This window comes from Micropterus salmoides, unplaced genomic scaffold (genome assembly GCF_014851395.1).
Source record: "Micropterus salmoides isolate LMB-PRFRI ecotype aquatic unplaced genomic scaffold, ASM1485139v1 Ms_hic_scaffold_16, whole genome shotgun sequence".
NCBI classification, from domain to species: domain Eukaryota; kingdom Metazoa; phylum Chordata; class Actinopteri; order Centrarchiformes; family Centrarchidae; genus Micropterus; species Micropterus salmoides.
In genome coordinates this window covers 4,236,768-4,252,736 of record NW_024040707.1, presented here as the reverse complement: position 1 = coordinate 4,252,736, position 15,969 = coordinate 4,236,768, and the positions used below count along the sequence as shown (strand labels likewise).

At 39.1% G+C, this 15,969-nt stretch overlaps 1 protein-coding gene across 3 annotated transcripts in view; it reads left to right on the top strand.

Moving 5' to 3' along the window:
- acss2 (acyl-CoA synthetase short chain family member 2) overlaps nt 1-15,969 on the top strand; it is a 43,937-nt gene that overhangs the window by 7,085 nt on the left and 20,883 nt on the right. For all 3 annotated transcript variants that reach the window (XM_038721984.1, XM_038721983.1, XM_038721982.1), the window contains exons 3-5: nt 13,287-13,378; nt 13,487-13,590; nt 13,685-13,757. In XM_038721984.1, coding sequence (XP_038577912.1) covers nt 13,287-13,378; nt 13,487-13,590; nt 13,685-13,757 — 269 coding nt within the window. The remainder of the gene's footprint in view (nt 1-13,286; nt 13,379-13,486; nt 13,591-13,684; nt 13,758-15,969) is intronic.

Genomic DNA, 15,969 nt, shown 5'->3' with positions numbered 1-15,969 from the left:
GTAATGTGGAAAACAGGGAACAGCAGAAGTAAAAGTGTGAGAGATGGAGACAAAAGCTGGAGGAAAGAAAAGAAGGAATAATAATGAAGGGAAGTATGAGAGAAAGACAAAGGAAGGGGAGGATGACTGCTGCTCCATTCATTCGATCTGTTGGTGTTCAATGCTGTTATTGTGTTCACAGAGAGGTGACCCCCCCCCAACACACACACACACACACACACACACCAGCCGGAGACAGAGCAGGCTTTAAATACATCAGCGACCCCTTCAAACACACTTTCTCTTGTACTGAGGAATGCAGGCACAAAGCCAACACATTCATTCACACCGAGAGCACACAAAATTTAAATCAGTAACTGCAGCGATTAGTCAGATCTGTGATAGTATAATATAACTTACACGTGTAACTTTTAAAGCACCGTTTCCTGATATTTCATGCATCGAGAAAGACTGAAAAAAGCTGCAAGCCTTTGCATTTGAGAAGCTGGAATTAATAAATGAATGGCAGTATCTGATCTTACCATAACTTCACAACTACGTAAAATTACATCATAATTTATTTGTTATATTTTGTATTATTAATAGGGGTGTGACGCGACTCACAAGATTGAGACACTATTTTTAAGATCTCTTCAATGCTGAATTATATAAAAATCATGAACATTAAACGCTTAATTTCCTGCATTCTGGTGATTTTTTTCTGCACCAATTCTTGCCTTTTCTGCATGAATTTATGATGGAGATGTTTTTTATTTATGTAAAGGGAAACTAGGTGACAATTCAAAATCTAAAAATATAACTGAATATAACGCGGTAAGGCTTGGTGTTGCTTTCAGATATGTGTTTTCTCCTTGTTTTTTCTCCTGAAGATCCGCTTTTCTCATGTAATATCATCCCAGGTGAGTCAACACACATGCAGGCATGAATCAGTCTTCCCTCCTCTTTGTGTCTTTGTTTGGGGAAGTATCATCTTGTGTGTATGTGACACCTTTTCCCCTCAATGGTAAAATATTTAATTTTAATTCAGTTACAAACTCCTGGACTTGAATAGCTCCTGTGTTTCAGCAGCTTTTCGGCTCATCTTCAAAGCTTTCTGCACATTCAGAATCAATCCCACATCTGTGTTCTCTGACAGAACAAAGTCTGAATATTACAAACCTAATGTCATAATTAAATGAGAATTCCTAATTATTTTTAAATCTACCTGCCCCTACATTCTGTTGTGCATTATGTTATTGCTACTAACTGACAACACTTGTGATCAGGCAGAAATCTCACGTTAACTTCAGCACCTCTGAAAAATTGCAGCACACAGTGTCAAACAGAGAAAGTTTGTGCTTCAGTTTTTAGATGTTTATATTGCAAAACTCTGTCATAAGCTGGGTGCAACTCAGCGCTAGAGTGGGTTCACTTTATTACTATCACTGTGTATGCCGGTGTCGCAACGGCTGGGAATAAGGAAAAATAATTGTTTCCAGACTATTTCTGGAAAATTCCGGTTCTTAAATTGATCACATTAAATTGATAATACAAGAGTGTTTTTGTGTTTGGAGCAAGCAGCTGGTGCAGCCAATATTTTGTTGAAAACACATGCATGGTGTATGTACCAGGTGTGCTCGGGGTCCTGCACCTGCTGGTAACGTCACATAACGTGATTGGCTGTACGTTTTGTATGATGACGTGGCAGATTGTGATTGGTTGTATGTCGAAGTGTTTAAGGACATAGTTTTTGCGGGTCCTCGGATCAACTATGGAGAACTCAGAGCCGTTAAAATAATCTTATTATAAGAATATTAACAAGAATATTTATTCTCTGGGAGAACTTGTACAATGAAATATAGCATTACTTATTACTTACCACAGCCTGACCATCAGCTGTAAAATCCCTGACAGCAGAAAGCTGTCAGTTAAGCTAACGTGTGTGTGTGTGTGTGTGTGTGTGTGTGTGTGTGTGTGTACATGTACGTTGTTACCATATTGCCAAAGCAAATGTGAAATAAAAGCAAAAATATTTATCGATAAATAGAGACCCCGAGCAGATGTGTAAATGGGCACAATGTAGTTTGTCTGAGTGGCGTTGCCATAGAGAGCCTAAGTCCCTCCCCTTTCGGTGGACCACCATGGGACCTTACTTCGGAAAAAATATGTACGGAAGTCAATGGCAAGAGACAACAAATCTTTTGATCCCGTTTGAATTGTGCTCTGAATTCCACATGATGGTCAATTTAAAATATACATTTGACAGTCAAGAAAGTTGCAGTTTGATGTAAAACTGTTGAAGTATAAGACTGTGAAAATACATAATTACAAAGACCACAAAACCCAAAAGTTGTGTATGTTACGTCGTAACTTTTTCTCTAAATGACTGAAGTTAACGTCAAAGAACTTGCATGAGAGGATGATGTGAGACGGTGACCGAGAGTCATTGGATTAAACACGCTAAGTTATCTCATTAGCAGCAACCAAGCAATAAACATTAGCAGCATTACCGTGCTAACATGTTGGTGACGTATACTGTGCGAGACGAGATGTAGTTCATTAAACGGTTTCACACAAAACAACATGTAACTTCACTGTTTCACGACAAACTGCAACTTTCGTCATGAACAAAATTATCTTTTAAATTGACAAACCTTGTGTGTGAGCGGACTTGGGCTCTCTGTACTTCCTGTAATATATTTAATAAATAATATTATATGTAAATCTGGAATTTTGAAATGGATAAAGTGTTTGAACCCTGTTAAGTTTTCAAGATGACATAAAGCAACCTCCATCCTCTTTTAAGGACACATAATCTGCTCATGAGCTTTCATTTCACTGCTCCATCTCTTTCTCTCGGCTGACTTTCTTTCATTACAAAACGCTGCACTCGTTCACGTTTGTCTCTCCTCTGTATCTGCAGCATCACTTTGTTTCATCTTTACTTCACCTCGCTCGCTCCCGAGTTCCTTCTCTCAAAGCCTTTCTGCCTCTTTTTGCTCCTTTCTCGCTCATTGTGTCAATTGCCTCCGGTCGCTGACATGAATGGATGAATGCAGTTAGGTTACGCAGGGGCTTTTTTAAAGCAGGGTTATCCAGGGCGATGAGGGGGAAGTGGAAAACGTGTGATTGAATGTGGCAGAGACACAGAAAGTGTGTCCCTCGCTGTGGGTTAGGGATACGGTGGATATAACTTTTATTTGCAGAAAAGTTTATTTGGGCTGCAATTTAATGATTATTTTCATTATTGATAATACTTGGGTGGGCCCCCCATACCAAGTCTTTGTGTGGGAAACACTGTGTATATAATAAAAACTTTGCATCAATGCTTTTTAGTAATTAAGTTAGTTGAGTTTCTTGATGAATCGTTTCAGCCCTACTATAAAGTTCTCAGAGCCCAAGCTGGTGTCTTCAAATTGCTTTTTGTGTCCAACAGTGCAAACCCCCAAAAATATTAAATTTACTATCATATGTGACAAAGAAAAGCAGGGAATATGAACCATGAACCTGCAAGTATTGACATTTTGTTTTGCTTGAAAAAGTATTTAAACAATTTAATAGATTATAAGAATCGTTGTTGATCAGTTTCAGTTCTTATTTAAGTCCAAAGTAATGTAGGCTACATGTCAAAGAGGCTTAAAATTAGGGATAGACTTGTTATTTGTTGGTAATTTATCGGAACAAGGGATTTGTGATTTACCCACACAATAACCAGTATGAACAAACATTTGCAAATTATTGATTCAGTTGATCAGGACATTCTTGTAGGTATTTATGTGTGTGCGTTCATGTAACCTGAATCTTATCAACATATTTAAAAATATGTCTTACAGTTGTTTCTTTTTCACTAAATATTGATCTTTTTTTATTTTCTTTATTTTGTTCGAAACTCGCTACTTTATTTTTAGTGACGTCCTCACATAAAAGAAAGTGTGTTTGTCTGACAGTGAGACTGGTCCCTGACATTTAAAACCACAGTGTTAAAAATAGGTTTTACTGTTATGTGTGTGTGTGTGTGTGTGTGTGTGTGTGTGTTATCGCTCTCAACACTTCCAGATAGGAAAGCTGGGCACAGAAACAAGTCAGATGACCTTCACTGAAAACTTTGTTACCACCGTGCAAACATTTTGCACCACCATGTGAAATAATCAGTAATATAACAATAATTGTGCCTTTTTATAGGTCAAACTTATTTATGAAGAGGTTTGTGTACAGGAGCAGGGCTGCAACTAACGAGGGGGGGATCTAGGAAAAATATATATTGGAATCACTTGTAGACATCATTTGTTTCCCTTCGGTGTAACAGGTGAATTTAACGGTTAACTTTTTTCACCTCCGTTCTGAAACCATCCTGAAAAACAATTTGAACTGTCCTGAAGTTAATGTAAAGTGTCCCAAAATAAATATGTTGGTTCTTTACTTTATTATCCTCTATAGTTGTTAGTGACATAATAAATGATGATAAATTGATAAAATAATAAATATTTAATTTGCTCGATTCAAACAAAAAGATTTAAAACAAAACTGAAAAGTTGTCTGTTGGGGCACCTTTTTACCTCGATGAGAAATGATTTAATTTTAATTCAGTTATAAAGTCCTGGACTTTAATAGCTCCTGTGTTTCGGCAGGTTTTCTGCTCATGTTCAAAACTTTGTGCACATTCAGAATCTCTCCCACAGATCTGTGCTCTGACATGTCCAGAAAAATTAACATTATTCTCATCATTATTTAATGAGAATTCATAATATTTTTTTAAAAGTCTACCTGACCTATATTCTGCAGTGCTCCCCTTCAGACTGTACTGAATGAGAGTGCACTGCACTTCATCGGCGGTACAAACCGAAATCTCAGCACAAATCCTTATGTTAACTTCTGCAGCTCCGATACTCCGACAGTCCTAAACAGAGCCAGATTGTGCCTCAGGTTTTAGATGTTGATAATGCAAAACTCTACCAGCGGGTCTGCTGGCTGCGTCTCAGCGTGCGAGGGGTGTGGGGTTACTTAATTATCACGCCGCATGCCGAGTTGCATTAGCTGGATGGAGATGATTCTCGCAGCCAGTCGACGTGATCGGAATATGGATTTGTCCAAGATTGATGTGTGGCGATTGAGAGGTCAGCAGGCCGTTCGTGAGAGGATAGATGGACCTGTACCGCGAGAACAGGTGAGCAGCCAGCCAATGATAGTAACTATGGTAACAGAATAAGAAGACGCGCTCCGTTGTAGTCAGCAAATGACAAACTGAACCGACCCAGCGCAAAGTGATAATAATAAATAAACACAAACACAATCCCTTTCGTCCCAGAGAATATTTCTCTTTGTCCCAGACACATTTTCCACACTATCGTTCCGAGGACAACAGGACGCCGTTAGTCTCGAGCCGTGCTACAGACACGCATGAGGCGGCAACTATCATTCAAAGATGGCAGAAAAATTGTTTGAGATTTGTGGTGGCATCTGCATCTGAAAATCTCAAAGCATTAAAATGTCTTAATCCAGTTATTAGACACGAGTTGTTTTTAGTTCGATCCTCTACTACAAATAATATAATGTCCGCTGCAATATCCTATATGGTTTCCTGGGTAACATTAAATTTACTATTCAGACGTCACTTCTTTGTTTACCTTTTTCCATCAGCCAAGTTATGTTTTCACAATAAACGTGGGCTGCTGCTTTGAGAAGGGACCTTGTTTGTTCATATTATAGTAATTTCAGACTTTATGTGCTTCTCGTCTTGTTATTTAGCAGCGTACAGTATGTTCATACTGTTTTTCTGTCTTGCCTCAGTCTGCAATGCTGAATGAATAATAACGAGGGGATGCAGAGGGAGGGAGGTTTATTCGTCTGATCACAACAGGATACATGAAGTCCCAGCAGATACACATTGCTTCTCACAACCACTCATTGATTTGTTGTACTCAGTCCAGCAGAGACGAGTGCTTTGAAGCGCTGTGGACATGAAATTACATTCCTGCTATTTTGATGTCTGGACATACTGCTCTTTTCAGCAAGAGCTTTGTTTCTGCTGCCATACGAGCTTTAAATAAGTAACCTCTTAAGTTACTGTGAAATACAGTGTCCGTGTGTGTGTGTGTGTGTGTGTGTGTTATGTTATGCTAGGCTATGCTATGTAAAGGACTGTGGAAAATAATTTTCTGCTTGAGGACAAATAAACAAGTCTATCTGCTGTGATTAAATTTCAAACTAGACTAAAATATGTAATTTATAGGCTCTATTAAAAGCTCTAATCTTCATAACACACCAGTATAAGACAAATGCATTAAGGCTCAAACAACTTTATTTTTCTTTGGTCTTTAGCACTAGTGGTCTTTATCCTGAGGGTGGAGTTTATTCTCTTCGTGGCGACCAATTTAGGACACCTTAAACTCCGCTCGCCAAGCTCAGCTCGACAGTGTCAAACATTCACCCCTGTCAAAAGTTTATAGGCAGAATGAAAAGTGTGTGTCACAACCAGGGATGCACCGATCCGTATTTTTTTCGATCGATACCAATACCTGGGCTTCAGGTATTGGGTTATGCTGAGTACTGATCTGATACCAGTGTAAAATTAATAAGCTGTAGCTCTCACTGTGAGGAAGATACTGGGAATCATTATTTTAAGTATAAGGCAACATCAGGCTCGACTTAAGCATTGCATCCAAACTTTATAAAACAAAATGCTGTGTTAGCTCTCCTAGCGAAAAGGTTAGGGTCCACCAGTGCACTGCTGATGCATCGCTTTGTGTGCACGTAATTGAAATGAATAGATCGGCCCCCTTGTCACCAATACCTGATCCAACTATTTGAGTCAGTGTCGGCCTGATAGCCGATAGGGGTGCAACAACTAATCGATCGTTGCCAATGAATTTAATAATCGATTCGTTCATGACGTCATCAAACCGTAACGACACCGTCACCTTGACGGAGTAAAGTGATGTGAACAGTTAAGTGTCTAAAACAACACAACATCAGCGCTGCAGTAACACCTTCACAATATAAAACCTCCAAAGTGTGGGAGCATTTCACTCTTAACTCAGCCAAAAAGGTTGGTAGCTGCAGCATCTGCAAAGCTGAACTTTCCTGAAAACACCGCAACATCTGAAGAGGAGGCACATAACGTTATTGCTCTGTGGATGATGAAGACTCGTCTCAGTAAGCTAGTGAGGCGGCGGATAACCCGCCCCAAACTCCCTTTAAAATCAGAGTTTTGTGTGTTGTTGAGTTAGGGGTAAATATATAAATGCTGTCTGCTACAAAATCGTTATTCTTGACCCCCCCCTGTAAATTCGGCAAATGTAATGCATGATGTTATTCCTGTCTTTGTATACAGTGTCAGTTTGACCCGGTGTGTTGCAGTACTGGCGCGTAAACTGCTCCTTCACTAAACAGCAGATCAGCTGCTCAGATCAGGACTTGATTTCAGTGGAACTTTCTTTTGCTGCAGCAGAGATGTTCATTAAAAGATGTATTTTTGAAAGCAGTATTTATTTTATTGTTGGGACTTTTAATTAGCACGTGCCTAAAACAACCTCAAGTTTAATTTAAAAGCTGATAGCTAAATAAGACGCATTGGGTAATTTTGCGATTCATAATCCGAGTAGTCGATTATTCGCTTCAACAGACGATAGATTAATCAACTATCAAAATAGTCGTTAGTTGCAGCCCTAATATCCGATATCGGTATTGGAACGGTGCATCCCTAGTCACAACATACTATTTATAACTGAAGCCATGTGGTGTTACAGAGACGCCTCGGCCTACAACTCATGTTCTCCAGACGTGAGGGAACTTGCTTGTTTGGTGCACACCCCTAAACTGAAGAGACATAAATTACATTTCAACACCTTACACTATCAAAGTACACCTCAACATAAAAACAAATGGCATTGTTGTATTTTGTTTTTGTCTTTTTATTGTTGTATCTGTAAAGTCACCAAGAAAAAGTGACTCAAATAACAGTATCTGTCAAAATAATCACAATATGATTATATATTATTTTGTTACAGCACATTTTCCCTCCTGCTCTCATGTTAAAGGTATAAACATAAGTGTGATGTTGAGGACATTTTAGGGAATTCACTTGTTTGCCGTCAAAAAACTAGGTTGAAGTCTCCATTTATTTAATTATGTGTAAAATATTGTTGTTGTAGAGATGGGTGAGCTCAGTGTATGAACAGAAATGTGTAGATATAGTACAACTAGGGATGCACCGAATGTTCAGCCACCGAAAGTAATCATCTGAAAATAGCAAAAATAGCACTTTAGGTAACTGAAACGGCCCAGTGCGAGCTCACAGGCAGGTTAGCGACTTTATCCTGTCATTTTCTGTCTTTACAAAGACAAGTGTTGCAGTATGAGAGTCCTGCCTGAAGAGAGGCTGTGAAGTCTTCATGTTACGCCGTACGAGAACCACATACAACATTATCAAAATGGGTCGGACTTGATGAATTTAGCACGAGGAGGATACACATGTGACAACATCCGGTTGTCAAAATAAGGTGTCTATACAGTATGGAAATAAGATTAATTGTATTATATTCACAGAAAGTATAAAACATATTACATGTGTGCTTGGGCCTCAGACCCACCCACCATAGTCTCTCCATGTCCTGTGGGAAACACTGAGTAAAAAGCACATTTTGACTATTTAAATTATGGGGGGAAAAAAGGCCCTGTGATTGACTGGCGACCTGTCCAGGGTGTACAGACTGGATATATGTGGACCCAATTGAGAGATATATCGTGTTGCCGATGATTGTCAAGGTCAGAGCGTCACTATAGTGATTCTGTGTGCAGCTCCTGTCAGCTGTCAGCGGCAAGTGGGTCACAGAGACCTTTCAGTTATGCAAGCTCCCCTCCTACCAACAACGCACTTAGACATGCAGATACTGGGTGCACTATTGAGAAATTCCTACTGGAACACGCACACACTGAGTGTTGGCTGCCGTTTATGGATCATTTTACCACTTCAGCTCAAGCGTGAGCTCTAAGAAATCTGCACTGACTGCTGCTGAAAGACAGATATTTTGCAATCTGTGATTTTGTAACGCTTAATTTTGGGCAAGGCAGGGCTTTAACTGTGTGTTACTGTAATGCTGTTTCTTGCACTGCAGTTATCAGCTAAAAATGGATAAGCAGTAAAGGATATTAGACTAAACACTTATTAAAAGACAAACGTTTGATGTCTTTAGTGCATGGCTCCAGACTAACTGTTTTTACTAGGAGCACTGTGGCCCCTAAGTGAAAATCTTACAGGTACAGGCAGAAAATTAAGAGGCGCACACCTTTAAATAGACCTACCACGCAATTTTTCACATTTCCCCCATTTTAAATGTATTACTGATAAATGATTGTGGTAATAATTATAGAAACTACAATGTTATGTTTAATTTTAATTCGCTGTCACATTGTGTGATCAGTATCAGGAAATGTGTGAGAGCACCCAATTTAACATCCCTGCTCCACATTCACACCTGAGATCTTGTAACATTTACGAGTCACAGGACGCCGGGAACGGAAAATGGCTAATTGGGCCCAATTTGGACATTTTCACTTAGCAAAAAAGTAAGTACAACCCTAACGGTTTAGACATTAACGGCTGTGTGATGTGTTATTTTGAGGGGACAGCAAATTTACACTGTTATACAAGCTGTACGCTCACTTCTTTACATTGTAGCAAAGGGTCATTTCTTCAGTTTTGACACATGAAAAGATAAAATGAAATATTTACAGAAATGTGACGGGTGTACTCACTTTTGTGAGATACTGAGTATATACTTGTGTTTTGTCCACCCTGTTAGACCTCTGTCCATCCTGTTATGTTGGTATTTTTCCTTCATAGTTTATTGAAATTACCAAATATTAAGTGTATATTTATATTTACATAAAGATATGGAAGGGGTTGACTATACAGGCAAGAGACGTTGTGTAATTCTTATCATAATTTTTCTTGAGGGAAAGAAAAGTGGAAAAAATACGCCCCCTTTTTCTAATGTGCCCTTGTTTTTTCTCAATTCATAGTTTTCAGTCACGTTACATGCGCGGTGACCTGGAGGGCAAAACAACAGACCAACATAGAGACGTCACAAAAGCAGTCAAATTTTATTTGGATCACCTTTCAACTTAAGAAAAAGAAAGAAATGAACACAAACTGCAAGTGACCATATCTGATCCATATAACGTTACAGCGTCCGCTGCTGCATTTCTACCGTTAAGAACCGCCACGTCCCTGCCGCCGCACAACGGTAATGTTTATGTTTACCTTCTAGGGAATCCCTCACCTAACACAGCTCAGGCTTTTCTCCTCCTCGATTAGTGCATCTGAAAGCACAACAACCATCCAGCATTTTGGCTAAAGTAACAGCGTATCAGTTGATTATTGGTTGGCAGGCAGTGGAAAATAACGTGAAAACTATGAATAGAGGGTATGCATTGATGTCACTTCCCCTTCCGGAAAATATCTATTACCATGGCTGCGTTTAGCAAACTGGCAGTAAAACAAGTGATTATTTGCTCTAATTAAAGGCAGTCGGACTCGACAATGATCCTTACTGTTTAACAAAGAACCGGCGGTCCAGCTCTTTCCCATTTTAGATGTGTTGTTTGTGTTTTAGCTGACACTGCTGCGAGTGAGTGAGCGTAACTGCGTTCTGTGACGTCGTGCGCATACCTCTATATAGGCCTATATATAGGCCTGTTTAAAAATTAAAACAAATAACTGATAAGAGTGAGAGACACGATTTCTATAAAAATGTCATTTTAGTAGCAATCTAGCACTGAAAACACTTTTAAACAGTTATGTTTAAATCCTTAACAGGGTGGACATGTCCTGTGGGTCACATGTTGTTAATATATGTGGATTTAATACAATCAAGTAGCTCGACCAATATGTTTGTCATAAATTAAGATATATCTTTTATATAACAGAACTTTGAAGTATAGGTAAATCAACTTTATCTATTTATTTATCCCAAGTTTGAAGTCCAAATGGCACCCTGTTAATAAAAATGACCCTCCTGAGAAATAGCCTATATCAATCATAGCAAATTCTAATTTACATGGCTACACAAAAAAAACAATTGGCCTACACTTTTAAAAAAGAAAATGTGATAAACAGAGTTTGCTCGAATGTTCAAATGTTTGTCTTAATATTGATATGACTGAAGCTTGAATATAAACTGTCACATCTTCGAGTATCTTCAACCAATTTCCCCCTGACTTTAACCTTCCTTGGATAACTATGACCTGGGTCACTGAGAACCTTCACAGACATCCTATCAAAATTATCAAAAAACATCACACATTCATGTGAAGGTTGTCAAATCTTCAGTTCGGTGGTGCAGTGGTTAGCACTGTCGTCTCACAGCAGGAAGGTCGTGGGCTCAAACCCCGACCTTTCTGTGTGGCGTTTGCATGTTCTCTCCTCTCCGGGTGCTCCGGCTTCCTCCCAACATCCAAAGACATGCAGGTTATGTTAATTGGTGTCTCCAAAATTGTCCTTAGGTGTGGATGTGAGTGTGAGTGGTTGTTTGTCTATGTGTGGCCCTGCGATGAACTGGCGACCTGTCCCCGCGTTTCGCCCAATGTAAGCTGGGATTGGCTCCAGCCCCCCCCCCCCCCGTGACCCTGTACACAGGCTAAGCAGTTGACGTTGGACTTATTGTAGTGCTGTTAGATCTAGTTAGTTTTTTCGCCTCATGGTGCATTTGAAGCTCAACTTCTTGCTCTCCTTTCCCCTCTTGCTCTCCAATACTTGCACATGTTCTCTTCTCCTTTTGTTAATGTATCCCCATTGTGGCTTTCCCCACTCTAAGGGCACTTTCTTAATACAATCTCATACTCTCTCTCTCTCTTATTGACTCTTACTCGCTTTCAATCATCTGTCTCCTGTATGAACGCATCAACCCTCCCTCGGGTGCACTTAAACTTTGGTTCTTGGGCTGTGTCCCAGTTCCATGGTACATTAAGTAAGCACAAAGTACATATTTCTAATCATTCAGATGAAAAATGTGTCAAAAAATACTTCTTAATTGTTATTTTTACAGATTTACACGATTGCATTGCAGGAGTAAAATAGAGGAGCAACTCACAGCTTCATTTCACTAACGATTATTTTAATCATAGATTGTTTTCTCGATTAACAGAATAATTGTTTGAACTGAAGTATCAAAAATAAGAGAAAAATGCTCAAGTCACAATTTCCTAAAAGTTCCTTTTCCGTTCTGTTTCTTAATTGATTGATAGATTAATTGTTACAGATGAATTTCTAATGAGAATAATCGTTAGTTGCAACCTTTACCCTACAATATACTGGTGGTGTCATTAAACATGTATACATTAAAATGTATAACTCTTACACCTCAAATCAGAATTTAAAGTGTAAACAGTGTTAACGAACTGTACAGTGAGGGGATATAGAGAGATATGTACTCCTCTCATAGTAGATAACAACAAAATATGAATTTAAAAAGTCTTGGGCTTATTAAACATCTGAATTATGCATTTATATAATTGTATACATTTAATCTCAGTGTGGAACAGTTTAGATTTTTTACATATTCTTATTTAATATTGTAGAGGACAGAATTGGGACACAGCTTTGGACTCTCCTTCCTGGTTCAGCCTGCCTCTCTCCTCTCCTCTCTAACTGTTTGTCACTTCGTCGACTGTGACGCTGAGAGACGAGCTGCACTTAAGAGCACGGCTGTAATTTGATAATCTGGAGAGGCAGAGCTGTCACAACTCATTCATTTCTCTCTCTGGTCTCGAGGCAGTGTGATTAATCAAAGTCTTACTCCTCCGAATTCAAAGAGCGAGTGTGTGTTAGTGACCTTTTGCCAGCGTGCACTTCCTTTGACGCGATGATGATACTCAGCTGTGAGAGTTGAGATGAGTCAACGTTCACAGCTGGGCTTAAGTTCAACCCATTAGAAGATGACTGGAACAAGAGTTTGGACTGGATGGAAGTTGTGGGTTATTCTTTTCTGATCATTTACTGACCAAAAGATTAATGCAGAAAATAATCTGCAGATTTGAATCAATAAAGAATATTGATGTTAGCTGCAGCTCAATCCTCTAGATAGATAATTTAGCAGAGACCAGCCTAAAGGTTGATATTGTGCTTTAGTGGTGCATTTTTTTGAGTTGGACTTTATTTTAAAATTAGCACAAACCAGATGCGGCGGTGCAAAGAGTTACTTACTTGTTGTTTCTTTATTTCACAAATGTTAAGAAACCACGAGTACTTCTCAAAATATGATTATGTGTTTTTATACATTTTGTTCTATATGTTTTGCTCTTTATTTTAGGGAAGGCAACGAGCCTGGTGATGAGTTGACGGTGACCTACAGAGAGCTGCTGCACAGGGTCTGTCAGTTTGCCAACGTCCTGAAGTCTCAGGGTACGTTAAAACTACCTGATCCACCACTGAGGTCTTCAGCAAAACAACCATCTTACATCTGGCCTTTTCCCTGCTTTGTTGTTTTGTGTCTACCCTTGTGTGGTGCAGGTGTGAAAAAGGGCGACCGTGTGTCCATTTACATGCCCATGGTGGTGGAGCTGGTGGTAGCCATGTTGGCCTGCGCCCGCATCGGTGCAGTTCACTCCATAGTGGTGAGTTTGAAATACATTTCTTTATAAAGGAAGGGTGCACACATACATTCTGAATTATGGAAGTGTTGAGATATTTAATACTGTACGTTTACAGTTTGCAGGTTTTTCTGCTGAGTCTCTGTGTGAGAGGATCCTGGACTCACAGTGTACACTGCTCGTCACAGCAGGTGCGTTTAAGATTAAGAAAACAAGTCTTCATAGGAGGTTTTCACATAAATGCAGTGCTAAATAACAGGTGGTTGTGTGAGGATCACTGGGCTTTATGCCTGCCTGACGCAAAGAACATTTCCTGCTGACGTGTCCCTTTTTTATCTGAAGATAATGAATTGCTATCAGCTCCAGATCTGCTTCTCTCAGTTCCCTTAAAGGTGTGTTCACACAGACAAGGAAGCACATTTCCCCGTCGCATTATATTGGGGAATTTGAGACACCAGTGATTGAGCAGGAAGAGGTTCAGTGTCTTTCTGAAAGCAGAACTTGTTACAGTCCCTCTGGCCTCTCCGCTAGTCCCGCAGAACGGTTGAAATAAGTGGCTGAAGACGAGGTGCTGAGCTGTGACCAGTAATCAACGTCTTTTTATCTGGATTAGAGTCTGGGGATATAAATCTGTTAATCCACTGGGTTAATGGCCTGTAATTGGAGCCAACACGCACACACACACACACACACATTTCTCTCATTCATAAAGTCCTGTAAGCTGATCACCGTCAGTTTACTCATAACGTTTTATTAGCTTGTAAAGAGAATAATGAGAGTATGAATGGTGAAACTGAGCTAAATTCTCCACCGGGTCTCGTTTAGTTTTACTGCCACAAAAAAAACATTTTGTAAACTATCTCAGCTTCTTATGAAACTGCAGGGGTTGAGGACCTGTCTTAGAAGGGCTTCACTTATTAACAATGAATAACCTCCATTTTGTAGAAATTTAACTGACGTTCTTCCACAAAATGACTCGGAGTGAGCTGAAGAAAGACGTAGTATACTACTAGTTGTTGGTATCCTCTAAATATTTCCTCTAGAAATGTTTTAAGATGCATTATAATTATCTGTTTTGAATAATAATTTGTGTCTGAGGTAGAATTTGCACAAAAAGGTTAAAGTTACCCTGTTAAAAATTCTTTCTATTCTTCTCCCTCATTGAAAATTGAATTAAAAAGTCCTACAATTGAATTGAAAATTGAATTAAAAAGTCCAGAAGCTTTATATGAATGTGTAAATATTTTTTACTTATACTATTTTTTACTGCTGAGCACAAAATGTCACCTACTTCCCTGAAAAGCATATGTGCTGGAAGTTTTGTTTGTACGCGCGTGTTAAACTCAGATTCAAGGTGAGCAGAGAGAAACTTTCCTCCTTCAGCAGATGAAAGCGAAAAACAGCCTTCTTTTGTCAGACTCTGCGGAGTGAAGGTCAAACATGCTGGTAAAGGAACACTGTGCAAAAACACATTTTGTACCTTGTTTTCTCAGTTCTCAGTTTCTTGTGCCTCGGCCAAAGAAACATTTACTTCTTTTCAAACTAATCCCAGTTCGAGCTTTGACCTGTGAAACAACGAGACTTGTGTTGTCCAGCCAATTAAAGAGAGAGTTTGGGATTGACTGCTCTTTAGGAAATATAATTTTTTAAATGTAGCTTAATGCTGACAGAACACATGCAGCAGAAAAAGAGGGATACAACATGGCTGGAAGCAACAGCAAGGACAGAAGAGCTACAACAAAGAGTCCATTATTATTTGATTTTGATAATTGGTTTTGAGGACTGAGTCAAAATTCTCTGATTCCAGCTTCTTAAATGTGAAAGTTTTCTTTTTTCTTTGCTTCTCTATGACAGTAACCTGAATATCTTTGGGCTGTGGACAAAACAAAACATTTGAGGACGTAATCTTGGGCTTTGGGAAAGCCCAAGATTACTTTAAACAACTAATCGTTTAATTGAGAACATAATCAACAATAAAAATAGTTGCAGCCCTAAAGTACAGATAGAGGGTTAAAGAATAGATGGGTATTTTAACACAATAAACACATTTCAAACAGCAGTGAAGCGATATCTTTATAGCTCAACTAGACTGTAAGAGGCAGGGGGACAAAATCCATCTTCATGCTGTGCAAAAAAGCATTCTGAGCTGAGGTTTTTCTTTCTTCAACATTTCTTAGCGATTTCCTACAAGCCACCAATACTAATTCTCATCATGTTGAGCCATCTTCCTCTGTTCGAGTTCCTCCAGTTTAATCAGGTACAGCAAAATCAAAATAATTTTGGTTGAAACGGACGATATCCAGGATGCTATGAATTTTAGCAGAAACGCAAACAAACCCAACAAGTACATTTTTCTCCTCTTTCTTTTCTCTCATTCTGTCACTCTTTGCTCATCTGTTTTCA